The following is a 27,408-nucleotide window of genomic DNA, read 5'->3' on the forward strand; positions in this document are numbered from 1 at the left end:
GTCCAGCCATACAACGTCAGCACACATCCACTGTCATTACAGGTCTCTGCAGGCTGTCCAGAGCAGTGTCTTTGCCTCGGTGTCCGGTGAATGACCCCACGCAGTCCTGAGCTCATTTACACGCACGCTTTCTAAAGAGTCCTCAAGTCTTCCTCTGCGCTTTTCCTACAGGATCCGTGATGACTACTATCCCCCAGGCAGCCAAACCTTGAACACAAGTGCGCATTTGTTCATTAAAAGACTCCTAATGCAGCAAACAGTCAGAAAACTGATTGACTTACTTGCAGCGAAAGTGATCTGTGCCACTGTCCCCATTGAGGTGGGTCCTCCCTGCCGCATCACCTTCCGCGCTGCGTGAAACACATAAGCTCCGGACAGAATCAGCCCACCTCCGGAGATAAGCCTGCAGCTCCAGCAGCTCTTAAACATCTGGCTGGGTTTGGACACGGGGGCATCTGCTCCTCCTGTTGGCGGCTCTAGCCCTGTTGACATTGTACCACAGGGTGCTGCTAATGCTAATGCTAATGCCCTTGGTTATAAACTCCTAGAAACGTCAAACATGAAAAATAAACCGGAAACTGTTCCGGTTTTGTTTGAATGACTCGCCCAAATGAAGAACAAAGTTAGAGACTTAACACAAATGCTATTTTCACTGGCTGAAGAAAGGTCGGATTTAGCAAAGTGGGTCCAGGTCATGGCCCTAATGTTTCCTATCTGGTATTTTCAAAATAAAAGTTGTACTTTACCATTCGGAACAAACGCTGGTCTTTGGGGGGAGGGACAAAGATCGACAGAAAACAAAAACATTGTGATAAATATTTAACAATTTTCCATTAATAAAAACATATTGTCTTATTTCATCTATTTCTATGAGGAAATTTCTTTCCAAAAGAAGTTGCAATTTCATTTTAAATGTAAACTTACCGATCTAAATAATAATAATAATAATAATGGATTGGATTTATATAGCGCTTTTCAATGCACCCAAAGGTATATTGAATTCATATTCCGTATTCAGTTTGGTGAAGTGCCAGATCTCATTATACAGGTGCATATGGTAATAAAAGGAAAAGCCTGACTCACAAAAAAATAACTGCCAGACTTATTGAACCTTCTGATAATTGAATCAGGTGCTGCTTACTTAAGAGACCTGCAGCCTTATGTCCATAGAGCTAGAGCTAATGTCCATAGTTTAAGGAATAGTTTGAAAACAACATTTTTTTTTTCAAACAGCATCGTGTGGTGTAGGTGGTCATCAAAATAGAGAACAGAACTGAACAATTTCCAATAACAAACCTTAGCATGCACTAACATTACACATCTCTAAACAGCAATATATATTTCAAAGTTTTTTTATCAATGTATTGACTGTTGCAGTGAACAGGCATGCTGCTTTGAAAATCACGTGCAATGTGTGACCACGATTGGCACACTGTTCACTGAGACCATGAATGCCACTTCTTTGAAGCATTCTTCTTCTTCTTCCATCAAAATGGAAGCAAAAGCAACACGAGATGCTTTGATCTACCGAAAGGAAAAAGCAGAATATCTGAACTCAAACCAGCCAGGTGGAGTCATTAAGATAGAAACAATAATTCAGTGCAGTGTCTCAGGTAGCTCTGTGCGTTATATATAGGCTCAGTACAATGAACAGTCAGTTTCAGGGAACTCCAGTGTCGGTACTAGCGGCTTTTATGATTTTATGTTTGTAGTCATTTAACTTCCATCCATTCATTGAACTTAAGAGGAAGAAATGTCAGGCTGGTTCGGTGCATTTGGTCCCATGCTGTCTTTAACTAAACAACTTAGTTCACTTTGTGGCTGAGCTGTATGTGAGGTTATGTCATGGCAGCTTTGGCTGGAATACCTGTCTCCTCCTAGGCTTAGCAAGTTTCTCCGTGAGTAGAGCTTCTAGCTCTTCTAGCTTCTAGCACATCTGTGGCCGTGCAGGCGGCCTCATTGGAACCTTTAAATAAAATCCCATAAACCTGATATCTAGTGTCAAATTATATCAAAGCTGCTTACTGTCAGAATTGTTTAAAACTGTGACTGCAAATAAATTCAAACAACTGAGCTTTTCTCAGAGAGAACTGAAAAAGAGAACAAAGCAATCCAGAAGGCAAAGAAGGAAAGGGAAATAGCAAAGAAGACAACTGAAAAAGCAATACTGAAAATGACTGAAGTCCAGAGAGCACTGAAGCAGAAGATAAAAGAAATACAAAAAGTAAAGAAGGAAAGTGAAACAGTGAAGAAGGCAACGGACAAGGAAACGATGGAAATGAAGGAAGTTCACAGAGCCCTAGAAAAAAACAAAAAGGAAATAAAGAAGGCAATGAAAGCATCTGAAGTAGCATAGCGGCAAGAACAGGTGGCAGAACTCAAGCCCAAGAGTCAAAGATTGAAATGCAAGAAGTACAAATAGAACTGAAAGAGGGGAGAAAGGAAATGGAAAGATAAACATGGACCATCAAACTAATGAAACTAATGGAACTAATGAAACTCCAGAGAGAGCAGAAATAAGTAAAAAATGAATTAGAAGAGGCAAACATGGAAAATCAAAAAGTAAACAATAACACAGACATTGTAAAACAGAAAACTGAAACAGCAAAGAAGAAGTTCCTGGAAATCCAAGAGCCCTTGAAGAAATTTAAAAAGGAATAGAAGAGGAAAAGAGAGAAAATGAAATAACAAAAAAGAAAATGCAACGATTGAAAGAGAAATTGCAAAGATGGCAGCCACAAATGCAAAGAGGGAATAGGCCCAAGTATCCTCTCCATCATCAACAATTCTTTGTCTACTAGTGTTATGCCATCTGTCTTCAAGCAGGCAGGTGGTTGTTCAGCCTCTGCTAAAAATGATCAACATATCTCTAAACTTCAATTCCTTTCATACGTTTTGGAAAAAGTCATTCTTCATTAACTTTGTCCTCACTTACAACAAAACCTTTTTAGAAAGTTCCAGTCAGGTTTCATGGTCAATCACAGTACAGAGCCCGGCCTACTAAAGTTTCTAATCATCTGACCTTGAGTGCTGTTATTTATTTTTGCATGTACTTAAAGTCTTGATGGTACAAAATAATCTTCTGTTGTATGGTAATGTCCTAAATAAAGTTGTTTTGCTCTGTTTTTTTTTTCAATTTTCCAGCTAATGTAACAAATCCTTGGGTCTGTTTTTGGAAAATCACTCTGCTTGGCACGAGGAGTTTCTTATAACATCTTAACTAGAAAATTGAGCTGAGTCATCGTGCCTCGTGGACGACTTTTGCCCTCTTCTTATAGTGTGTGTTAGCGCACAGCCGGCATGCCTCGTGTGAAGCAAACTGGAAGAAATATGTTGTTCGTCATAGCTGTTGTCAGTGTTTATTTGGCATTGGTCATCAGTCCAACAGACTCCACTGCAGACTCATCATATGTTGCCGCTGTGTACGAGCACAAAGTAATCCTGAACCCAGGCCCCCGCACACCCGTGTCCCGCCACGAAGCTCTGCAGCACATGCAGAAAAACCTGGATATCTACGAGGAGCAGGCAGCCCGGGCAGCCCAGCAAGTATGCACACATTTAAATGTTGTGTTTCATGTTTTTAGTCACATGATAGCATTACTCAATGAATTGTAGCAACTTCTGTTGAGATGTTCTTCAAATGAATGAACTTGTAATGGACAAGAATTAATATAGTTAAGGCTACTGCAGAAGAAAATCAAGACAAACATGATTCAAAGCCTTACAGTAAGGCTTCCTTTATCTCTGACTTTTTACTGAACTGGTAATTGATGTTCATATGCCCTAATATGACAACTGTCCACCCTTTAGTATCACTTTATAGCTGTTGGTCGACAGTTATTAATGCTTCACCCTGTATGAAGTTTACTGTCACTACCAGAGGTGTAGTCCTGCCATAACGCATAGGAGCAGACTATATCGTAAACTATATGTATATATGTCTGTATACACACAACTATATATATATGTGTGTGTGTGTGTGTGTGTGTGTGTGTACATACATGCATGTAAAATGTTTGAATGTAAATGTGTTTATAAAACTCTGACTTTAACTTTAAGTTCACGAGAGAATACCTGAGTGAGAGAGATGGAATCAAACGTGGAGAGAGACAGGCAACTAAAAAGACATCCAGAGAGGAGAGCTGATGAACATCATCACACAGATCACTTTATGTTGTTAAATTCAGTGTGACATTTGAGCAAGTAGAAATAAGTAACTCAAAAGTTACTGCAACAGATCTCATATCGCTCTGTCATCTTCGTTTCACTCTCAGGGTGCCCAGATCCTGGTGTTTCCAGAAGATGGTATTCATGGGTTTAACTTCACTCGGTCATCCATCATTGGCTACCTGGAAACCATTCCCAACCCTCAGGAGGAGAGCTGGAATCCGTGCACAGAGCCGGAAAGACACAACACTGAGGTTCACAATCATATATTTAGATTTTGTGATGGCAAGAAAACTCTACTCTCACAACATCGCACTGTGTCTGAATCTCATCATATTTGATTATGTTTGTGACTCAAAGGTTCTCCAGAGATTGAGCTGTATGGCTCGTCGTAACAACCTCTACCTGGTGGCCAACATGCCCGACCTGCAACCCTGTCCCCTGAAGACCAGCCCCTCCTCCACCTGTCCTCCTGATGGGCGCTGGCAGTTCAACACAAATGTGGCTTTCAGGTACATGTTAACTCTTAATATGGATTTCTAGAGAACGGACAAATAAAAGGTTTATTTTTCTATGACTTATTGTCCACAGATCCAGTGCTTGTGCCTAAATAAAAGAGCAGTTCTCCACATTTCCATCAAAAAATGTTGGCACGACTGCCAAAAATACCACAGAGTCAAAGTTGAAACTTCTCTTGTCAGTAGCTACTGGAGAAGCTACTGTAAGAAATACCAGCTACACTGAATACAACAACTACAGTGGTGGAAATAATTATTTGATCCCCTGCCGAATGTGTAATTTTGGTCACATCCAATCAAATGAATGGAAAGAGACAAACTATCAACCAAAAATCCAGAAAAAATATTTAGTAATAAATTGATTTTGATGGCATTAAGTTAAATAAATATTTTATCCCCAAGCAAAACTTTATGATTGGCAAAGAAACCCTTTTTGGCAAGCAGTGGTACAACATTTGTTGTAGTTGGTTACCAAGTTTGCAGATTTCAGGCGGGGGCTTTGGCCCACTCTTCTATACAGAAAGCTTTGAAATCCTTTAGGTTTCTTGGCTCCTGCTTGGCAATCTGCAGTTTCAGCTCCCTCCTCAGATTTTCTATAAGACTGAGGTCTGGAGCCTGGCTACGCCACTCCCTGACATTAATGTGCTTCTTCTTCAGCCACTCCTTTGTTGCATTGGTTGTGTGTTTTGGGTCATTGTCATGTCAGGACGACCCATCCACGACCCATCTTCAATGTTCTAGCTGAAGGAAGGAGGTTATCGTCCAAGGTTTTACAGTACATGACCCTGTTCATTGCCCCCTCAGTACAGTGAAGTTGTCCTGTACCCAGACAAACAGCCCCAAAGCAAGATGTTTCCACCTCTGTGCTTGACTGTAGCGATTGTGTTCTTTGGTTTAGAGTTAACATTTCTCTTTCTCCAAGCAAAGCGGGTTGATTTTGGTTTTACATGACCATAGTCATAATCCAGTGACAGTTGTCAGTATTTCCACTGCTGCACAGCAACGATAACGACTGATAATTAATTTGGCAAACTTTACTTTTCAAATTGTAAACAAATATGGCTTAAAACGACATTTCTGTCGTTGCCACAGTGTAACTCGGTTTAACGCAGCAGCCTGAAGTGTCCATCAAACTGAATAATCTCATTAGGAACCCATCCTCCTTTGGGCTCCGCCTTCAAACAAAGTTAAAAGTGAGTTGATTCGCACGAACAGGATTTCTCTCCGAGCGCAGAGAGCTGCCTGCCACAGATTGAAACAGCAGCAGCGCACGCAGAGCAGACATTCGTGTGTGTGATGGCTTCTTTGTGTGTGCAGCTGCAGAGTTCCACGCGCACAGTTGTCGAATTTACGCGCGAGGAATTTCATTGTGCCCGAAATGATTTGCTCGGATTATGTTTTTGCTCGCACTTTTGTTATGACATAAATATAATTCAGTAATATATCCTGAACTGACTGCATCAGTGAAAAAGAGCTGTTAGTGACCTGCGTAAAATATCCTCTTTCATACAGGTCAGACGGCCTTCTAATTGCACGCTACCACAAGCAAAACCTTTTCTTTGAGCAATCCTTTGACACACCTCCAGAAGTTGAAGTCATAACATTTGATACACCTTTTGCTGGGAAGTTTGGCCTCTTCATCTGCTTTGACATCCTCTTTCATGATCCTGCAGTGGTGCTGGTGGAGATGGTATAAAATATAATCACATACGCACTCAGAATATATATCCAACATTGTTGGGATTGACTTTGATATCCATCGTTTCTTCTTTGTGGCTTTTTAAGGGTGTGCGTCAGTTGATCTTTCCAACAGCGTGGATGAATGCGCTCCCCCTGCTGGATTCAGTTCAGTTTCACAGTGCATTCAGTCTGGGTGCCAACGTCACTCTACTATCTGCCAACATTCGCAATGATCAACGCATCATGAAAGGAAGCGGTATCTACACCCCCTTTTCTGCCACCTACCACCATGCCTGGAAGGGAGACCCAGAGGAGGGCAGGCTGCTGGTGGCCAGAGTGCCAGTTTTGGAGCCACTGGAGGTAAAACAAAGTGCAGCCAAAGAGGTGGAGGCTGGTGGTGTTGAGTCTGCATCATCAGTGGCTACAGACTCTGGACGCTGTCATCAAGACAGCTGTGATGATCACTCTCCTGATTCGGTCCATCCCTCTCACTCCACCTTCATCTCATTCATGTTCCACGACCCGTTTACGTTTGTCCTCTTAAACGAGACACAAGGTGACGTTAAAGTGTGCAACGGCACTTTCTGCTGCCGCCTGCAGTACAGGTGGTTACTGCAAGACCATAAAGAGCTCTATGCTCTCGGTGCATTTGCAGGACTGCACACCGTTGATGGACGTTATGCACTGCAGGTAGGAATGAAAGAATTTTTAATATTTATAAACTTTTAGAAACTGACCAGGACCCTGCTGACTTTTATTTGTTACATGTCAAATATCTACAGGTTTGTGCAGTAGTCCGTTGTGCAGGGTTGGATCAGAACTCTTGTGGACAAGTAGTAGAAGAAGCAGAGTCAAAAATGGACTTCCTGTTGGCGGGGAACTTTGACACCAAATACGTGTACCCATCTATTCTGACAAGCCGAATGTTCCTGGAGCAGCCCGAGAGTCTGCAGAAAGCTCCAGACGGGAAAGTGACCATGAAACATTCAAACATGAAGGGTGGCCTGGTCACCACCTGCCTGTATGGACGAATGTACCACCTGGACAATGAATAAAGTTTGGAGGGATCAGGAAAATAAAGTTCAGTGTTATGGATAAGAGCTGTTCTGTGTTCTCCATCTGTATCCATTCCCTTCTACTTATGCTTATCAGGGTAGGCTGGAGTCTGTCCCAGCTAAAGGAAAACAAATGTCTTTAGTCATCTGTTACTTGATCTTTTCTGGGTGTTCCTTTCTCAAGGCACAAATTATAAGGAAGAGAATATTCAAATGAATCATTCAAATTGATTAAACAATGTTTGTCTCATGCAACTTAATGCTAATTGTGCATTTTTATTTAATTTCCCCCCCCAAAATCTTTTTTTTTGCACTTTATTTTAAAATGACCTGTGTTAATAACAAAAGCCTATATATGAATTACCCATAAAACTAACCATACCTATGAGCACCATTTCAGGATTGCTCTCACTCTCTATTACACTCCATTTAGTAAATGAGACCCACACCTTACAATACCCGACATCTAAAATTTATAGGCTGAACATCTTTTAAAGTTACATTATTAGACGCAACTACAGTAATGTGGTCACAAAGAAGACTGCTTCGTGTTAAGAGACAGATGGTTAATAGAATTGGTTTTATGGATACTATTTGATTCCGTGCATTAAAATAGATTTTGTTGTTTTGTCCTTATTAGTGGAAACATATTAGTAGTCCTGCACATATTTGTGTAGTTTTTAGTCAAAAGATGACTCGTGTATTTCCATGGACCTGTGAGTTATGAAGGAAAATGTTAAAAGTGTTAAGTCTGCCCCTGGTCTGAAACTAACTCATTCACTTCACTGTCTGCAGAGACAGCAGGTGCTCTTGCTTGCTGTAGGAGGTGTGGTCAGGCCCTCGGAGGGGCAAAGTATCATGAAGCTTTGTGCTTGTTGGAGATATGGTGGTGAGGGATGTACTAAGAGCCAGCCCATTCCAGTTACCACTGTTCATGCCAAGTATTACTAATGTGGTCCTTCTCTGCAGTTTGAAATACAGTATATAAAGCAATTCTGCAGGGTTTGAAAGCCACTAATTAGCATGACCACCTTTATTCTTCAATGCGCCTGATATTCTTGTACAAGTTTTCTTGTCATTTCTTTCAGGAATAGTTCTCTCGTTAGCACCATCAAGCAAATGCAAAAAACTTCCAAATCAGACAGTCAGTCCCTGAAACTCCATGGCTCAGATGTAAACATGGCAAATAAATAGTCTCATAACACAACAGTAAGAAATATAATGAAGCTTTTTTTAAATTAATGTCACATAATATATCATGAAATTCTGTCATGGGACCATTCTGTTACCACGATCCCTCACACTCAAGCGATCTTGCTACACAAAGAGGTGATGTTTTTTAGTGTGGACACTGAGACTGGACCCTAGTCTTGTTTTATAGCTGCTGATTGGCCTTTGTCACAGCAGCTGTTTGAATGTGTCCTTGCAGTGTAAACACAAAGTCAATTATTAACGTTTATCAATGCTCTGCTCCACTGAGATAAACTGGTTCACTGGTATGTCCGATACACTTATCAACAATTTATCGTACCTGTGTTTAAAATGCCTTTTGCTAAAAGAAAAATATATTATCATGAGAGCCGTGCATTTTATTAAATGTTCCTGTTTGTGTAGACAATGATTATTTACCAAATTAGTTGACCAAATGAACCCTTATTGTCTACATTTACATGTATTTTGACAGTTACATAACTGTCTCATTATTATAGCCACACTACACATTTACAACAGGAAATTCTTTTATAGATGTTGTCAATTTATTTTACATTTAAACACATCTGTCTAGGCATATTTATTTTAAAAAATCCCAGATTATTATTATTATTATTATTATTTCTAGTAAATGCTAATCAAAATCTCTAAAAATACTCAAAACAGAAGGAGCTTAATTTAAAAATGAAAACATTACTTTACCCTGTGATTTATTTGCTTGTTGTTGTTTTTTTTCTTCTAAAAACGGGATAGTAATTTTGTCACTGGTACATTATACCTGTGCTTACCCCTCTGGGATAAGAGTAAATGGCTGTTGTGAAATGGCCTTTTTAATATAACCAGTCATTTAAGAAGTTACAAATTACAGTGTTGTAGTTGAGGTGTCGAACGGATGGATGGTAAAAGCTGTTTTTGAGTCTTGTAGTCCGAGCATACAGACTCCTGTAACATCTGCCAGATGGTAACAAGGAGAACAGCTGACGTGCTGGGTGGCTGTGGTCCTTGATGATGCTGTGTGCTTTCCGGAGGCACCGTTGAAGATGTCCTGAATGGTAGGAAGCCTCATGCCAGTTATGTGCTCTGCTGCTTTCACGACCCTCTGTAGTGATTTACGGCTGCTGGCAGAGCATTCCGTACCAAACTGTAATTATTGTGCTACAATAAATTACCTGATAATAAATGAGTCTGATAATAAAATGAGTAATAAGATGTTTTGATTTAAGAACTGGGTTTAGCTGAATTATCATAACTTGGTCTAAACTTTAACATAACTCCTCCTTTCACTGGCTGAATTTATCGGTTATGTGCAGACGTTTCCGATGGGATATTTTCAAAATAAAAGCTGGGTGTTTATGTATTTTTTCCACTGAAGTCATGTTTCAGTAAAAAAAAAACAGTCCTAACGAATTCAGTTAAAATGTAAATGTTTATTATTATTATTTTAGCCACACTTTAAATTTATAAAAGGAACCCCATCCCCGCAAAAGAAAAAGAAAGTTAAAATTTTTACACATAAACAAACATCTAAGCATACATTTCAAACATTTCTATATTCTAAAAGTAAACGATAAATATATGTAATATTTAGTATTATTGGATGGTTACTTGGTTATTTAAACCACTATAGTTATATATTTCATAGATGAACTTTTCTTTTTCGGTACTAAAATTTTTGTTATTTATTATCATTGAGATTTTAACTGCACTTTAGTCTTAAAGTTACATGTTACATAAATGTTTAATATTTCTTTAACGTTTTTCTGTCCGGTCACATGCCAATAAAGTTATTTGGGGAAAAAATTGGGGGGGAAGAGGTCACGAGATAAACCGCAGCGTAACAGGGGCTATTTGTGGGGATATAACACTGTTTGGCACGAGGAGCTTCTTATCACTTTTTAACTAGAAAATTATCGTCTGAGTCATCATGCCTCGTGGAAGACTTCTGACCGCTTATTTATGGTCTGTGTTAGCACATAGGTGTCGTGCCTGACGGTGGAGAAACGATGTTGTTCGTTATAGCTGTTGTCTATGTTTATTTAGCGTCTGTTGTCGGTGTAACTGACTCCACTCCAGACTCGTGGTATGTTGCCGCTGTGTACGAGCACAAAGTAATCCTGAACCTAGATCCGCGCGTGCCCGTGTCCCGCCACGATGCCCTGCAGCACATGCAGAAAAACCTGGATATCTACGAGGAGCAGGCAGCCCGGGCAGCCCAGCAGGTATGCACATATTTAAAACAGTATTACTCATTGACCTTTACAGAATTCTGTTGGCATGTCCTTCAAATTAACGAATGAATTAAATTAAGTCGACTGCAGAAGAAAGTGAAGACGAACAGTGTTCAGAAGCCTTACAGGACCAACCTCTTTTAACCTTGTCACATTTTTCTGTTTTTTATGAAAACTGTCAAACTGTGATCTGTCATAGTCAATTTTTAACAGACTTTTTACTGAAGCAGTCATTGCTGCTTCAGAATAGGTATAAAAGCTGTCCACCCTTTAGTACTACTTAAAACAAGAAATTCTTTATATTGTATCAGCATTATGTTTCTAAGTAAACAACCACTGATTCTTCCCCTGTATAAAGGTGTTTACTTTCACTGCAACAGATTACTGAATCTTCCTCTCTCTCACTGTCGTCTCTCTCAGGGGGCCCAGATCCTGGTGTTTCCAGAAGATGGTATTCATGGATTTAACTTCACTCGATTATCCATCACTAGCTACCTGGAAACCATTCCTGACCCTCAGGAGGAGAGCTGGAATCCATGCATGGAGCCAGAAAGACACAACAACACTGAGGTTCACAGTCATATATTTCAATCTTGGTGATGGCAAGCACCACAGGCTTAACACTGCTGTGATGTTTTTTTTTCTTGATCAGCACCATGGACTACTGAGCCAATGTTTGTAGTGGTAAAAGCTAAAGAAAACATCCATCGATCCATTCTTTTCCACTTATCCTTTTCAGGGTCACAGGGGGGCTGGAGCCTATCCCAGCTGTCTTAGGGCAAGAGGCAGGCACAGGTCGCCAGTCTGTCACCGGGCTAACACATAGACACAGACAGCCACTCGCACTCACACCTATAGGCAATTTTGGGTTTCCAATTAACCCAACCCCACTAACTGCATGTCGTTGGACTGTGCGAGGAAACCGGTGTACCCAGAGAAAAGCCACGCAAACACGGGGAGAAAATGCAAACTCCGCATAGAAAGACCCCGGCCTGATGGTGGAACTCAGGATTTTTTTTTTTTTTTTGAGGCAACAGTGCTAACCACCGTGCCACCGTGCTGCCCTAAAGAAAACATATACAGGATAAATAAAGTTAGACTTACGTTCACAAGATAGAGTGCTGACTTAAACATATAGTGGAACTAATAATTTGTCCACTTTACTGTAATACTCTGAATATGAGAATCCAGTTTAAAGTACAGGAAGAGCACTTTTGATAGTCTTTGACTGGGCACTCTTATCTTCAGGGCCCCAGGGGAGCTGACCCATCTACTCTGTTGGATGTAACATCTCACTGTGTCTGAATCTCATCATATTTGATTATGTTTGTGACTCAAAGGTTCTCCAGAGATTGAGCTGTATGGCTCGTCGTAACAACCTCTACCTGGTGGCCAACATGCCCGACCTGCAACCCTGTCCCCTGAAGACCAGCCCCTCCTCCACCTGTCCTCCTGATGGGCGCTGGCAGTTCAACACAAATGTGGCTTTCAGGTACATGTTAACTCTTAAAATGAAAATGAAGGGAGCGGACAAATAAACACTTCTTTTCTATGGCCTCCTCTCCACAGATGGAGTGCATGTGTTTGTGCCTAAATAAAGACCAGTTCTCCACAATTCCCACAAAAATGATTGACCCTAGTGCCAAAAACACCAAACATTTCCTGGAGTCAAAGTTAACACTTCTTGTTTCAATAGCTATAACAGAAACTACTACAAGAACTACCAAGTATAGTAATTATTACAACTCTGAATCAAATATGTCTTCTTTCATACAGGTCAGATGGTCTTCTGGTGGCACGCTACCACAAACACAACCTATACTTTGAGGCCTCCTGTGACACACCTCCAGAACCTGAAATCATAACATTTGACACTCCTTTTGCTGGGAAGTTTGGCCTCTTCATCTGCTTCGACATCCTCTTTCACGATCCTACAGTGCTCCTAGTGCAGAGGGTATAAAATATAACCACATATGCACTCAGAGTATATATGTAACATTTTAAAATCTTCTCTGAAATTCAACACTTCTTGTTTGTGCCTTTTTTTTAGGGTGTGCGTCAGTTGATCTTTCCAACAGCCTGGATGAACCAGCTCCCCCTGCTGGATTCAATCCAGTTTCAGCAGGCATTCAGCCTGGGTGCCAATGTCACCCTACTAGCTGTCAACATTCATAATGACAGGCTCATCATGACAGGAAGTGGCATCTACACCCCTTTTTCTGCCACCTACCACCACGCCAGGAAAGGAGACCCAGAGGAGGGCAGGCTGCTGGTGGCCAGAGTGCCAGTTTTGGAGCCACCTGAGGTTGAGGCTGGTGGTGGTGAGTCAACAATATCAGTGGCTACAGACTCTGGATACTGCTACCAAGACAACTGTGATGACCCTCCTCCTCCCTCCTACCCCACCTTCATCTCCTCTATGATGTATGACACATTTACATTTGTCCTCTTAAATGAGACACAAGGTGACGTTAAAGTGTGCAACGGCACTTTCTGCTGCCGCCTGCAGTACAGGTGGTTACTGCAAGACCATAAAGAGCTCTATGCTCTCGGCGCATTTGCAGGAATACACACAGTCAACGGACGTTACGCACTGCAGGCAAGAATCACATGAATTTTAATATTTCTAAAAAGGTTAAAACTGACAACTCACTATTTTTATTTGCCACATGTTAAATATCTACAGGTTTGTGCAGTAGTCCGTTGTGGAGGGTTGGATCAGAGCTCTTGTGGACAGGAAGTGGAAGAAGCAGAGTCTAAAATGGACTTCCTGTTGGAGGGGAACTTTGACACCAAATACGTGTACCCATCTATTCTGACAAGCCGACTGGTCCTGGAGCAGCCCGAGAGTCTGGAGAAAGCTGCAGACATGAGAGTGACCATAAAACATTCAAACACGAAGGGTGGCCTGGTCACTGCCTGCCTGTATGGACGAATGTACCACCTGGATAATGAATGAAATTTGGAGGGATCAGGAAAATAAAGTTCAGTGTTATGGTTAAGAACTGCTCCAAACTTCAGCTGTTACACATTTGTTTTATGTCTTATAAAATAAACCAAAACAAATGTCTTTAATCATCTGTTACTTAATCTTTACAATACAAACATTTCACCATGTAGCATTCATCCTCTGTTTGAATGTTGCATATTCCTCAAAAGGCAATATTTGATAGTTTCTCTCTCACACACACACTCACACACACACAGTGACAGCCACCTTCTCTTGTCTCTTGTACACAACACAAACATTAAGAAAGTACAGCATTGCAAGTTATCCATTCCTTGGGCTGCTCATTCAGTTCATCAGTTGTACAGTACATTGGTCTTACATCCACCTGCTGTCACAATCCGCTCTCAACGATTCAATCTCCACCTGGAATAAATACGTAGGTTTCAATATTGACTTTCTCTCCTAGGAATCAAGAAGTCAATCCCAATCATGAATGCAGCATTATAAGTGTCCCAGAGTGACAGTCAGTGGCTGCTGTGAAAGCTCAAAGAACTCTGAATAAAATCTCAAGTACAGTAGGGAAAACGCTTCTTCAGCTGGTCCCATAAGATTGTCCCTCAGTTTCTGTCTTAACAAAGAAAAAAAAAGCAGTCCTCTGAGCTTTTCTTCACCAGATGCTCCATTAGTAAATATGAATGAAAAATCTTTAAAACCACTCCAGAAAGTATCCTCAAACAGAAAGAGTTCAACATAAAAATAAAAACACTGCTTTAAATTGAAAAGGACGCTGGGCATGTTACTGGTCGTACAGTGATGCCGTGGAGAAAAAAAAGTGGCAAATTATTCTTTATTTTACCAAATTATTACATTAGTGCATCTTTTCCACTGTGTATGCACCTGAAGGAAGCAAGCATGTGGTTCAGACGAGGATTATTTTTAGATTTGAAGAGACTTACCTAAGAATACTCTGCTTGTATTTACTGCCCTGTCAAGCTTTTGTCAGTAATCTATTAAGGCTCCTGAGTGGCTGGCTAACCTGCCAGTATTGAGGTTCCACTAGTCCTCAGTACGTTTCTGAATCTGAGTCGTTCATTTCATCATCTCCAGAAACAGAGGACAGCGGACGTTCTGGCCTGCAGTAGGAGGCGTGGTCAGGCCTCAGTGGGGCTGGAGTATCAAAGGCCACACCTTTGGAAATGTGGTTTGAAATAGGGTGGTGGTTGATGACTGTTTGAGTAAGCGAGAGAGTGGGCAAAGCTGCTATGGTGACCATGGGCGAGGTGGGCATCATTGAGTTAAGGATGAGGGCCAAGCAGTCAGCTACATCCCGATTGGGAGCACAAGCCAAAGCTGGAGTGTAACCTGGGAATAAAAGGAGAAAAGGGGTTCATAGTACACATTAGAATTACACCTGAAGAGTACGTGTGAGTGCAGTGAGATGAAAGCTGACCATTCTCATCCACAGCTAACACACTGGCTCCTTTCACCAGCAGCTCCTGGACCACCACTGTCAATCCCTTCCTGGCTGCTACATGCAAGGGCCTGCAGGTAGAAGAGTGCTACAGTAAGTTCACACTGGGTTTTGGAGGTTATCCTGCTGCTTACAGTAGGTGCAACCTTCAGGTTCTACATACGTCTGCAGAGCAGCGTTGGTGCAGTTAATGAGATTCCTGTCGCTGATTTTCTCCAGAATCAACAAGGCACTTGTCTCGTGACCCTGAGAAGAGCAGAGAGTACCAAAGTCATCTGCAGTGACCACGTGAGATGTGCAACAATCCTGCCTTTGTCAATATGTTAAAGAGATGACGTTCTGAGCTTCACATAAATGTTAATTTCGCGCAAAGCTTTAAAAAGCTCTTTGTGTGACAGTTACAGACCAGTGCTCGTGTGTGTGGCAAATATTATTGTTCACAATAATATGACATTCTCCAAATTGTGCCTTTTAGTGATGCAAGTGAAACATGTGATGATGTGGTTAAATGTGTCTGCCAGATGTGTCCAAAGTGATACATAAATGTTCCAAGAGCCAGGGCCAAAACATACACGTCCCACACATTGCAAAAATATAAAATCTGAATGGTAACTACTTTCAACTTAAAATCTGAGACACTGAGACCACAAGAAAATCGCAACATTTTTAATACTGAATGACTAAATAACATTTCCTGTCTCTGAAATGCCTTTACCTTGCTGCAAGCCAAATGCAATGCTGTGTTCCTGTCTGCATCTTGCAGTGCCAAGTCTGCCTTAGCAACGCTCGCCATCACCTCTGTAACACAACACAACAGTGGAGATTAATACAAGTGAAAGGTTAACAAATCAGGGACCATTATTTCCACAAGTTTATCCCTGTATCAGTTAGTGTACTGACCCACAGCATTGGTCTGTCCATTTAGAGCTGCCATCATCAGTGGTGTTCTGTGCATGTGGGTGTCAACAACATTTGCCTGAGCTCCATGGCTCAGAAGAAGGGAAACGCACTCCACATGGTCAGAAAAAGCTGCAGCATGAAGAGGAGTCCTGCATCAACATCAATACAGTTATTGTAAATACGTTCCTGCTCACTAAGAACAAATACAAAAAAAACAACAACAAAAAAATCCCTCCACGCATGATTTTAAGTCTGCATCTCTCACCTGCCCTTGGAGTCAGTTGCATTCACAATATTTGCACCCAGGGAGTCAATTAACATCTCTGCCACTCCCTCATTATCGTTTATCCTAAAACACACAACGCAGCCTGTCACACACCCTCAGAGCAAATCGATCCTCATAAACATTCGTGGATATAAACAGACAGAGCCTTACACAGCACAGTGCAGTGGGCTGAATGAGTTCCCTGTAATCTTCCTGAACACCTCCTGATCTAACAACACCTCCACACATGCGTCATACCCTGGAAAACAGAGAAAGACAGATGTAAAAACAGAAGAAAGTACAGTGCTGTGTCTTAAAAAAAACCCAGATTGACATGGTTCTCAAACATTTCACGTTGTGTCCCAATACCGTTATAGCAGGCCCAGTGCAGTGGTGTGTAGCCCTTGCTGTCAGTGAGGTTTGTGTGACTGTGTGAAGTGTTGGTGGCCTGCAGCAGGGCACCCAGGGCACCCACACGGCCAGAAGCAGATGCCAGGTGCAGGGGGGAGCGGCCCCGGATGTCCTTTACACTCACGCTGGCTCCCCGCTGGAGAAGGGCCTCTACACATTCCTCCTGGCCTGTCACAGCCTATGTGAAACATACAGAAAACACTAGAGAGTATAAATACCAAAAGAAATTTTTAAAAAGCATATATTAAAATTTAATATGCGATCTCAGTAGACACGTGTGCCTATCTCACCCCTCGGTGTAGTGCTGTCCTGCCCCAGCGGTCCTGATTCTCCACACTGGCTCCTTGACTGAGCAGAGAGTACACACAGTCTGTATGTCCGCTCAGCACTGCCAACATCAGAGGAGTCCTGAACACAGTGTGGAGATCAGGCACAACTCAGTAAGAATATTTAAGTGATCAGTTGAATCGCACAAAACAGTAGCCTAAGATTTATATTTTTTTTTATTTATGTATTTAAACACACATGCACACACTCACTGTCCGTTGCTGTCTTGTGCATCCACATCAATGTGTTGGTCATTGTTGTTCAACAGCAGGCGCAGGCACTCTGGGTGGCCATTCATAGCTACAGCAAAATGAAATTTTAACTTTAAAAGCCAGAAAATTCACCCTTTTCACGCGATGGGAAGGCGACTGCCTGCTTATATACCTGCAGTATGTATGGCTGTCTGTTTGTGAATGTAATCCCGAGTCATGGGTGACGCGCCGTGGTGCAGCAGCAGAGACACACACTCCTGATGACCTCTTGAGCAGGCCAGAATGAGGGGGGTGCATCCCTCTGGGCTCCGAACATCCACATCAAGCAGGGATGACAAGAGCACCTCTAAGGCTCCACAGTGTCCATGATAAGCCTGGACAAAGTGAAAAAGCACACACACACACATTATGTTAAATGGGGTGGCTGTGGCTTACTAATCTGAAGGTTGGTGGTTCAATACCCAGCTCCTCTATCTAACTGTCAAAAGGATGAGTGTGTGACATTAAAACTGCTTGAGCATAGGAGAAAGTGCTTGTATGAGTGGGTGAGTGTTCAGATAGAATAGAAAAGCCCTAAATAAGTACTAATCCTTCTTTAATGAATGCAGAGTCAAAGATAGATAGAAAAGAAAACATGCTTTAAAGAAAAAAATCTTAAAACTCACTGCCAGATGGAGTGGACTAATGGGAGCGTGGCTCTCTGAATCACTCAGCATGTCTGTTCCTGATGTCTCCATTAGCTGAAACAGCAATATTACTCATTTCAGATCCAGGTTTGCACAAATGCCAGTATGTGCAATACATATACTGATGGATGAAAATTGGTTGAAAACTGAAAGACTATAAAAGGTAAGAGGGCATAAGATTAGGTAAGGTAAAAGGTAAAACAACATAACATGAGAAAAAAGGGCTTTATTTACATAGAAATGTGTCATGATTTCAAAAAGTACATCAATATATATATATATATAAACAGATTTTAGTTTTGTACAAAATACAGATAAAAACAGCCTTTTTAATTTGATGCCATAATAAGCCAGAGGAGGGTTCACAGCTTTATCTGTTTAGCAGTTGTCGTAGCCACTACACTACAACAGAGGGAGCTCCTCGCAAAGCTCAATGGTGCTACAGTGAGAGACTGAAATTCCTCTTACCACATCAAGGGGCGTCTCAGTTGCCATCTAAAAGAAACAAAGAGACTTTTTGATATAGTGTCAGAAAACAGATTTATCAGCCTTTATGGCCAATTTTTCCCCATTCAGTGCAGCAGCTGTACACACCAGCTCCAGGCAGAGTGTGCGTCCGTAGGCCGAGGCATAGTGCACAGCACTATAACCCTGTTTGTCTCTCACACCTGGATCTGCGTCATTCCTCAGAAGGTATTCCACACATCTGGGAAAGACAATAGACAGGGTAAGTTTAAAGTGTTTCTTTTATCTCTTTTAAAGAAACACTTTAAACTTGGCATTAGGGATTCTCTGAAACATAATATTTACACTTTGAACACAGAGCAGAACTTACTTCCCATCAATATCAGCAGCAGCAGCGTAGTGCAAGGGGCTACAGCCTCTCTTGTCCAGCTCATTGATGCTTGCCCCAGAGCCCACCAAGGCAAACACACACTGGTAGTTACAGTTGGCTGATGCATAGTGTAGCGGAGCTCTGTGAAGATCAATAAATTAAGTTAGCCACTATTCGCAGGTTTAATGTGGTCAAAACTTTACCATTGTCTCCATCTCTTATTTTACTCCATTTCTAGCATCCACCTTTGTGACACCAGCACTGTACTCTTAATCCAATTTTCACATTTTATCTTACCTGCCAAAGTTGTCTTTCCTGTTAAAGTCTGCTCCGATGTTTAACAGCAGGTTCAGACACTCCAGGTTCCTGTGTGGAGAGGGGGACAGCTGTGTTAATGTACCACTCACTGGTACAACAGTCAACTGCATGACATTTACAAAGTACATACACAAACTTTCAGTTCAACCAAAACGTGTATCAGATTGTTGAAAAGAGAAAGAAAGAGTACAATGACAGGAGAATAAGTAAACTAATAATACTGAAGCAGTAAGCAAAAACAATCACCCTCCAGCTGCAGCAGCATGTAGACAGGTCCTTCCAAAGTCGTCGGGAGTGTCTATGACAAACCCTGCACAAATATGCAAGCTGCATTAATTTGGATGTCAACTGGGTGATTCCACAGGCCTGAATGGTGTCAGCATTAATGTACCTGAGGACAGCAGCTTCCTGCAGCAATCTGAGAAGCCGCTGAGAGCTGCCAGGTGTAGGGGGAACATCCCGTGAATGCCTCTCCTTAAAAGACAAGCCATTGCATGCAAGCATTTTTATGACAGAAAAAAAAGATTTTATCTATCCTGACTTAACCGTTTCCAGGCTTAGAGCTGCTCACTTGCATTTGATCCTTTAACACTACTGCACAGATAACATGAAGCAAGAAGACAGACAGATGGTGAATGTCAGTTGTTACTAACTTGGCTGTGTTGGCTCCGTGTTTGATGAGCGCTGTAATAATTAGCTCGTGGCCATAGCGGGCAGAAATGTGAAGGGCAGTGTTTCTGCTCTTGTCCTCACAATCAATTTCAGCTCCTACACCCACATAAATCAGATAGAATTATATTTTCCATTAAAAAAGCCGGAGCAATCTCAAGAAAAAAAAAGAGCATATTGTGCAACATATGCGGCATACAGCACACTCTGAGATCCAAACTAATTTGAATCCATGCATGAGACAGACAGCACTGGGCGAGGGCTCTCACCATTTTGAATAAGAGCCTGAGAGCAGGAGAACCTTCCATGTGTAGCTGCCATGTGCAGGGGAGTCTTCCCATCTTTACTCTGAAGAGAGAGAAGGCAGAGAAAGAGACATTTATTATTGCAAAATGTACATATTACAAATATGAAATCATTAAAACATCAGCTATTCAACTATGAGTCTAACTCAGAAGTGTTAGAAAGATAAAATGAACAGAAGCTATCACAGACGCCACTGTGGACCACCCACACACACAAAATGCTTGAGCAGCTTGCTGCCTTAGGGAGTCTCCCTCCCCCTCCATCATCCATATGGCCTTGCACCTTGTTGCTGTAGGGACCCAATATCAGTTTCCATCACTGCTACCAAAGTGCTAAAAACACAGTCCCTCTAGCTTTCAACTAAATTCTGAGCAGGATGCATACTAGTAAACACTGAGGACATACAAGATAAAATTTATCCTTTTTTAATACATAGACATAGGAGCATTATGCACATACTTCCTTCTTTGGAAAGCAAATACTCTCCCTTGGATGAATTTCTAGTTTCAGCTTTTTTAACTGCATGTTAACATTACCTGCAAGTTGATGTGAGCCCCATGGGCCAACAGCAGCTCCTGGCACAGCGCCCCCTGGCGTGAGGAGGAAGCAAAGTGGAGGGCAGAGAAGCCCCTCTCGTTCACCTGAAGCCAGGGGACCAAGTAACAGGATTAAACACACAATTACTATGCACATGCAACGTGGCAGAGAGTGATGCGCACACACCTGGTTAACACTGGCTCCTGCCTTGATCAGCTCACCGACAACCACATCCTGTCCATTGTAACAAGCCAAATGAAGTGGTGTGTTGCCATAGGCATTAGCCTCATTTACCTATGCACAGAGGAACAACATTTTCAATTTAACCATTACTAACTACAGTAAGAAATTTTGGTGACACAGACGGCATTTTAAGGACACTGTCAGTATGTCTGTACTGACGTTAACCCCGAGGCTCAGCAGGTAGTGCACTGTGCTGCTCATGCCACTGGAGGCAGCTGCATGCAGTGGGGTATAAGCCTTCTTGTCCTTACAGTCCACCTCAGCTCCACTGGCAACCAAGAACTTCACTACCTCCAGGTGACCTAATACAGAGAAGTGAGAAGGAGATGAGTCAAATTCACTTCTGTCAAGAACTACATGCCAGCATCTCCCATTCACATCAACACTATGACCACTATGAACACTCTTACCCATGTAGGCTGCCCAGTGGATGGCTCTCCTGTCCTTCTTATCAAACGCATTAATGTTGGCTCCTCTTGACAGCAGCAACTTCACCATCTGACACACAGAATCAGATTGACAAGGAGCTGATGTGTAGTCACCTCTGTATCTGTGTGTGTGGGAGTGAAGAAAGACTGACCTCTACATGTCCACTGAAGGCAGCGTGGTGCAGGGCAGTGCGTCCCGCCCGATCAGATACGTTGACATTGCTTAGCAACGGGACCAAAGCCTCAGCACAGCGTACCGCCTTATTGCTAGCTGCTACATGGAGCGGCGTCTGCCAGTTCTTGTCACGAGCATTCACATCCGCACTGTGCTTTAGTAACACTGCCACAGCATCCTGAATAAAGAGTGAGCAAACATAAGGTCTACTGGAAAACAGTCTCAGTGCTCTAAGAATGTAAGCACCAAGGTTTACAGGTGGCTGTGTGGGTGTTTAGAAAGTTCATATTCTATTCATAGAGGGCTTTCATCCTGAAATCAAAATGCTGGAAAGTAGAAACTACACAAGGGACTATGTTAGTTTGGGCATGTCGCCCAGGACTAAGAAGAATAGGCAGACATTTTGACGTTTATCAAACACAAAGCCATAACACAGGGATTATTTCCATTTGCCCCTTTAAGGCCAGATTCTGGGAAAGATTCTCTTAACTTTATCACGACAGACCTTTCTCGAAACCTTGTCAGTAAAGCAGCTAAAAGATATTCTAAGCAGAAAGTGTTTGCGAAATCTCCCTTAAAAAAGGATTTGTTTACCATTACTTGTGACAGGGTCAAAGTTGTAGCGGATTCCCCAGAGGTCACATTTGCATGTGTGTTTGTGTAATGTGTTACCTCACTACAAGAAGCCACAGCTCGGTGAAGAGGAGTTAACCACTTGTTATCTTTGGCATTAACTCGGGCTCCTTGAGTGAGAAGAAGAGAGTGAGACAGGGTAAGAAAAAGGAGATGTCAGAGCAGTCACATAGTGCCATACGCAGAATCGCAGAATGTACAAAAAGGAGGGGAAGAGCTAAATATCTTAAAAAATATCTTGTAAAAAAAATAAATAAAAAAGGATTTTATGAGAAGGAGGATGAGCCAACAGTGGCTGGAAGATATAAAATGCCCATGATCCCCTTTTGGCACGACCCGTGTGTTAAAATAGCCCTGCAGCTGCACCTGTTACTTGCTCTTCATTGAGAAACACTGAATGCACACACAGTCTCACATTTATTCGCGCACTACAGCACCCTACTCACTCGTGTTACACGTATGCTTACACTCAGGCGTTTAAGTGTAAGCTCCTCCCACTGATGTGCTCAGCTTACTTCACAGAAAATGAAGCCAAAAAAACACTCGTATCAGATTGTTGACAGATCACAAGAGCGGTCACTAGTCACCATGAGACGGTAACTGAGCAGTGAGCACAGCATGGAAATTACTGAGAAACTGCATGTTATGATAAAAGAGATGACAAACAGTCAGGCTTTTATTCCAGTTTAAAATGCACTGAGCTGTATGGAAGTAGGGAACTACAGGGGGGAAAAGAGTAACATGGCATTAATGAAATACAAAAAAAAAGTTGTCTGTGAAGGTTCTCAGTCATCCAGGTCATCATAGTCTAAGAAGCTTGGAAAGAAAAGCGTCCCTCTTGGGAGGACACTCCCACGAGGCTCTTACAAATTGCACATTTTAATAAGGAGAGAACAGCTAATTATTCAGTATTGCTTTGAGTATCTTACCGAGCAATCAGCATGATGTAAATAACGCTTTTAAGACTTGTGCCTAAAAAATACTACAGTTTGAGTGAAGGGATATAAACATACAGAAGAGGTAATGAGGATACAGACATAACTGTATTTCTCCATCCACCCAGGCATTATAACTAGAGGTCCATAATTAGGTAGAAATGAAATCAAATGATTGGCTTAACAGCAGCACGGTGGCACGGTGGTTAGCACTGTTGCCGCACAGCAAGAAGGTCCTGAGTTCAATTCCACCATCAGGCCGGTCTTTCTGTGTGGAGTTTGCATGTTCTCCCCGTGTTTGCGTGGGTTCCCTCCGGGTACTCCGGCTTCCTCTCACCGCCCAAAGACATGCAGCTTCTGGGGATAGGTTAATTGGTGTGAATGTGAGTGCGAATGGTTGTCTGTCCCTGTGTGTTGGCCCTGCGACAGACTGGCGACCTGTCCAGGGTGTACCCCGCCTCTCGCCCTATGACAGCTGGGATAGGCTCCAGCGCCCCCCGCGACCCTGAAAAGGATAAGCGAATGGATGGATGATTAGCTTAACAGGTGAGCTGGGGTGTAATGTTTACCTGAGAGGATGAGAAGTTCAATGATCTCAGCATCTCCCAGGTAAGCTGCAGCATGCAGCGGGGTCCGCTTCTCGTTGTCCTGGGAGGACGTTACAAAACAAAAACAATCAGTAAAAAATAGGTTTCACTTCTCGTTCAGGACACACATCCTGAGCTGTGACATCATTTGCTGCATGCCAGAACAGAATCAATAGACCTTACAGTGTTGCAGACCACAGGAAGTGCCATTCAGTAAAAATATCTATCATCGTTTCCCTTTTATTCTTCACTTCACTTCATCACTTCAACACACATCTCGTCCTTTCAGTACAACTGAGACCAATCAGTGAGGTGGGGCTATAAACAAATCTCATGTGACTGGAATAGGCCTGGTCTAGTGTAGCTGGCTCCAGGGAGAGCTGGTGTTATGACCCCACCATTATAGAACCACAGAAATCACACTGGAAAAACACGCTCAGGAAGACTGGGACACAGACTGAATGAAATTGGGGAAAAAGGAGAGAGCCAGTGAAGGTCGTGTCCTTTCTCATCTGAAAGGTTAGAGTGTTACAAACAGTTCATATGTCCTGTCTGGCTGGCAGCTACATAGGATGCAGAATACAGAAAGCTGCCAAAAAAGCACTCCGCCAGCCAATCGATAAACCCAGATCAGCTGTGGGCTGCCGGCTGCCTGCTGCTCCCCTCGCTGTTGTTTATGTGCCCTGTGGCAGTGAAAGGCAATGCTAATGTGTTTGTGTAAATTATTCTAAAACTAAACGACCTGAAGCAACAAAAGTGTGTGATTTACCTGAATGTTGACATCCTCTTTCTTGAATATGAGGGCGCGAACTTCATCTGGGTCCACATTGAAGATGGCTCTCAACAGAGATGGCTATAGAGATTAAAAAAAGAAAGAATGATGAGAAATGCCAGCGTATAGCACTATTGGAAAGGCAGTAATTTTCTATGCTGACAAGTGTGTTATCAGAGAGAGTTATGAGTGTTTCAGACGGAAGAGTCTTGCACACACACAGAGTATAATCCCAGGCTGGGACAGAGCCATAGGTCACATATGGCTGTATATCACCTATTTGTTTATGAGTGGCTGTTTTGGCACAAAACTGTTCAAATCTGGGTTAATCCTGAGCATTCTTGCCACGTTGTGCTGCAACAGAAAGTAAATAAAATGTAAATATAGAATAAAATAAAAATGAATAAAATACATTTATGAATAAAGAAGAATTTTGAGTACATTTCCTAAATTTAAACAAGTTATACAAGGTCCTCCTCAAGAAAGAAACTGTGAATGAATGACAGGCACATGGTTTATCTTTAGCCTCCGTTTAATCTATGCTCACGGTCATAAATGTAAACAGCTGCCATGAGGTTGACAGCATACTGAGCAGGATTTGTAGCCAGCGATGCCCTGCAGTCATGATAAAAGTAAGATTAAGACAAAAACAGCATCCTCCTTTTCCTTGCATCAGCCTTTATTTTAAAACTGCTTTCGGCTTTCAGAAGTGATGAATTCATAATAAAAGGGTAATTTGTCATCTCTGAGATTTAACTGTTTCTGTGTTTGATAGAGAAAAATAACAAAACTCATGCAGCACAGCAGACATTTGGTATTATAATAAATCGCCTTAAAGACTCCCCTAGTGAGCCTCATCTTTGTTACCAAGATTTGAGCAATGTAGAAATTTTAAATTAATGCTACTGTTCTCTAATTGCAGCTTCCTTCTTTCAAAACCTATAAATAAAAAAGTGTTTTTCATTTGCTGCAACAGTAGTGAAACGCTAATATGATGGTGCTGATTTTGGCGAGGCTCTAATCTTCAAATGCTGCCGTTCGCTCTTTTGCAACCTATCAAGTATGTCTACTGAGGCTCCATGTCTCTTACTGACAAACCTTTTTTGCTAGAGTGGCTCGTCATGGTCAAACACTGCTGTTCAGTCTATACTTAGTACGATCTAGTGTTAATAAGCACTACAACAAACACTTCAGCCTTCTTCTGTTTTCCCCAACCTGCTCTCATTACCTCCAAACTAAAAATAAGTAGGGCTGTCTAGCATGCCGGCATCCATCTCTTGCCTATTACAATGATGACCACTAAGCTAATGTAAGTGACTGAAGGAGGTCCCCATGCATAAACCCTGTCATCACAGCCGGCACATCTTCTTTGGCTTCACCCTCTTCAGTGCATGCTTCAAAGAGCAGTCATCATAAGTTGAAAAGATTTATTAGCATGTTCCAGCAGAAAGCTTGCCCTTTATACATCCAACAGCGGAGACTACAAAGACCAGGGCTTGCTTTTAATCTATACAAACCAGAGCAGTTCTCATGTGGCAGGACAATACTAGCGCTATATTTAGTGGCACAAACCATGTGCTGAAAGTGCACTGTATTTTTATAGAATGGCACATGAAACAGTACAGGTATAAACATCAGACCAGAACTCAAAAGTGCAGTGGTCTACCTTAAATCCTAGTTAATGCTGTCATTTACACACAAAACTGTAGATGGTACCCTCATTAAAACCAGCAATTTAGAGATTCAGCAAACAGTCCCATCTCACCTTGTCATCCTCAGCGACTACCTTTCGAGAGGCATGATGGGATCTGCGGTCTGGGGATGATTTGGGCCGTGGAGGTGGGGATGAAGAGCAGGACTCATCCTCCTCTACCTCCTCCAGTACCACAATACACACACGGCTAGCCCGCTCAGACCGCATCGGGAACAAACATTCACACGCCACACAATCACTCACTCACTCACACACACGCTCTGTCACTCACGCACATGAATACAGAGTGTTCCTTCTCACATATGTGCACAATTCAGCGGCACAAAGGTCAGCAGTAAATCCCGCACACATAGTGTTTTCCTCGTAAACAAGCGCTGCACATCTTCGCAGAAAAAAAACCACTCTGAAATCCGGCTCTGTCCTCTATCTGTCAGTGTTGCTTTGCGGCATGTCTTTTTATCCTCCTCCTCCTCCTCTCTCGTCTCCACACTCACACTCTGTGAGCGGCAGTAGCGGAGACGGCAGGGAATTCCTTTGCGTAATGGTGGCAGTAAGAGGCATGCGGCAGAATGAGCTGCGCACAGGAAGCTACATACCCTCGCTGCTGTGCTGCAGCCAGGAGCACATACGCAACTGATGCAAACACACACGCGTGCGCACACACACAGATTAGCATAAACGTGGGAGGGGGCAGCAGCACCTAATGTATGTGTGGGTATGCATCGCTCATTTCAGGCAGACTGCTGAAGCCAGCTCTTTCAAAAGAAGAGAGGGATAGGAGAGGGAAAGGAGGGGGAGGGGAGAGGAGAGAGAAAAAGAGAGCCAGGGAAGAGAAAGAGAAGGGAGGGAAAGGGGAGTAGAGATAAAAGGGGTGAGAGACAGAGAGAAATAAAAAGAAAAGGAGTGGGAATGGGAGGGGATGATTGTAGGCAGGTACCTGGAGCACTACAGAACAGCTGTGTAAGTTGACAGTGGAAAAAAAGAAGAGCAGATAAAAGAGAATCAAGTTATAAAAAGAGTGACGAGAGAAGTAAGATTTACTGGGACAAAGGACAGCTATTTGATGCGTCACTGTAACCAGGTCACTTCCTGGTCAGGGCTTATCCTGACTGTCCAGCTAACGAGTATGACAATACTTCCACTGTTTTAACTGTAAGAACAAAAGCGAAAGTCT

General features: G+C 42.3%; 3 protein-coding genes across 3 annotated transcripts; 2 read left to right on the plus strand and 1 right to left on the minus strand.

Moving 5' to 3' along the window:
- Window positions 1-3,186: 3,186 nt before the first annotated feature.
- Window positions 3,187-7,680, plus strand: LOC101466121 (biotinidase). The gene is made up of 6 exons (XM_004547936.4): window positions 3,187-3,546; window positions 4,275-4,421; window positions 4,528-4,679; window positions 6,198-6,375; window positions 6,471-7,055; window positions 7,148-7,680. The coding sequence occupies exons 1-6, from the start codon at window positions 3,301-3,303 to the stop codon at window positions 7,418-7,420; spliced, it is 1,581 nt and encodes a 526-aa protein (XP_004547993.3). The 5' UTR covers window positions 3,187-3,300; the 3' UTR covers window positions 7,421-7,680.
- A 2,761-nt stretch (window positions 7,681-10,441) lies between these two features.
- On the plus strand, window positions 10,442-13,935 carry LOC101475752 (biotinidase). Its single transcript, XM_014410963.3, has 6 exons — window positions 10,442-10,851; window positions 11,281-11,430; window positions 12,201-12,352; window positions 12,637-12,814; window positions 12,911-13,459; window positions 13,547-13,935. Exons 1-6 carry the CDS (start codon window positions 10,636-10,638, stop codon window positions 13,817-13,819), a joined length of 1,518 nt encoding a protein of 505 aa, XP_014266449.3. The 5' UTR covers window positions 10,442-10,635; the 3' UTR covers window positions 13,820-13,935.
- On the minus strand, window positions 13,877-26,997 carry ankrd28a (ankyrin repeat domain 28a). The gene is made up of 29 exons (XM_012918303.5): window positions 26,286-26,997; window positions 24,518-24,601; window positions 23,731-23,809; window positions 22,266-22,336; window positions 21,571-21,771; window positions 21,401-21,488; window positions 21,150-21,292; window positions 20,934-21,041; window positions 20,747-20,851; window positions 20,174-20,252; window positions 19,889-20,003; window positions 19,627-19,709; window positions 19,482-19,545; window positions 19,215-19,283; window positions 18,918-19,058; window positions 18,677-18,788; window positions 18,551-18,577; window positions 18,062-18,136; window positions 17,569-17,770; window positions 17,397-17,484; window positions 17,148-17,265; window positions 16,816-17,035; window positions 16,618-16,705; window positions 16,447-16,530; window positions 16,182-16,330; window positions 15,997-16,079; window positions 15,445-15,527; window positions 15,261-15,352; window positions 13,877-15,172 (listed from the first exon to the last, which is right to left on the minus strand). The coding sequence occupies exons 1-29, from the start codon at window positions 26,439-26,441 to the stop codon at window positions 14,874-14,876; spliced, it is 3,306 nt and encodes a 1,101-aa protein (XP_012773757.2). The 5' UTR covers window positions 26,442-26,997; the 3' UTR covers window positions 13,877-14,873.
- Window positions 26,998-27,408: the final 411 nt, after the last annotated feature.

Source organism: Maylandia zebra, linkage group LG22 (genome assembly GCF_041146795.1).
Source record: "Maylandia zebra isolate NMK-2024a linkage group LG22, Mzebra_GT3a, whole genome shotgun sequence".
Taxonomy (NCBI): Eukaryota; Metazoa; Chordata; class Actinopteri; order Cichliformes; family Cichlidae; genus Maylandia; species Maylandia zebra.

Excerpts from the sequence above, each read along its gene's own strand:
- LOC101466121 (XM_004547936.4), top strand. The coding sequence starts at position 3,301 with ATGCCTCGTGTGAAGCAAACTGGAAGAAATATGTTGTTCGTCATAGCT. Across the intron at positions 3,547-4,274 it reads CAGCCCGGGCAGCCCAGCAA|GGTGCCCAGATCCTGGTGTT; the intron begins GTATGCACACAT and ends TTTCACTCTCAG. Across the intron at positions 4,422-4,527 it reads CGGAAAGACACAACACTGAG|GTTCTCCAGAGATTGAGCTG; the intron begins GTTCACAATCAT and ends TGTGACTCAAAG.
- LOC101475752 (XM_014410963.3), top strand. The coding sequence starts at position 10,636 with ATGTTGTTCGTTATAGCTGTTGTCTATGTTTATTTAGCGTCTGTTGTC. Across the intron at positions 11,431-12,200 it reads AAAGACACAACAACACTGAG|GTTCTCCAGAGATTGAGCTG; the intron begins GTTCACAGTCAT and ends TGTGACTCAAAG. Across the intron at positions 12,815-12,910 it reads CAGTGCTCCTAGTGCAGAGG|GGTGTGCGTCAGTTGATCTT; the intron begins GTATAAAATATA and ends CCTTTTTTTTAG.
- ankrd28a (XM_012918303.5), bottom strand. The coding sequence starts at position 26,441 with ATGCGGTCTGAGCGGGCTAGCCGTGTGTGTATTGTGGTACTGGAGGAG. Across the intron at positions 20,004-20,173 it reads TCAGGCTCTTATTCAAAATG|GAGCTGAAATTGATTGTGAG; the intron begins GTGAGAGCCCTC and ends ATGTGGGTGTAG. Across the intron at positions 16,531-16,617 it reads AGCCCACTGCACTGTGCTGT|GATAAACGATAATGAGGGAG; the intron begins GTAAGGCTCTGT and ends TGTGTGTTTTAG.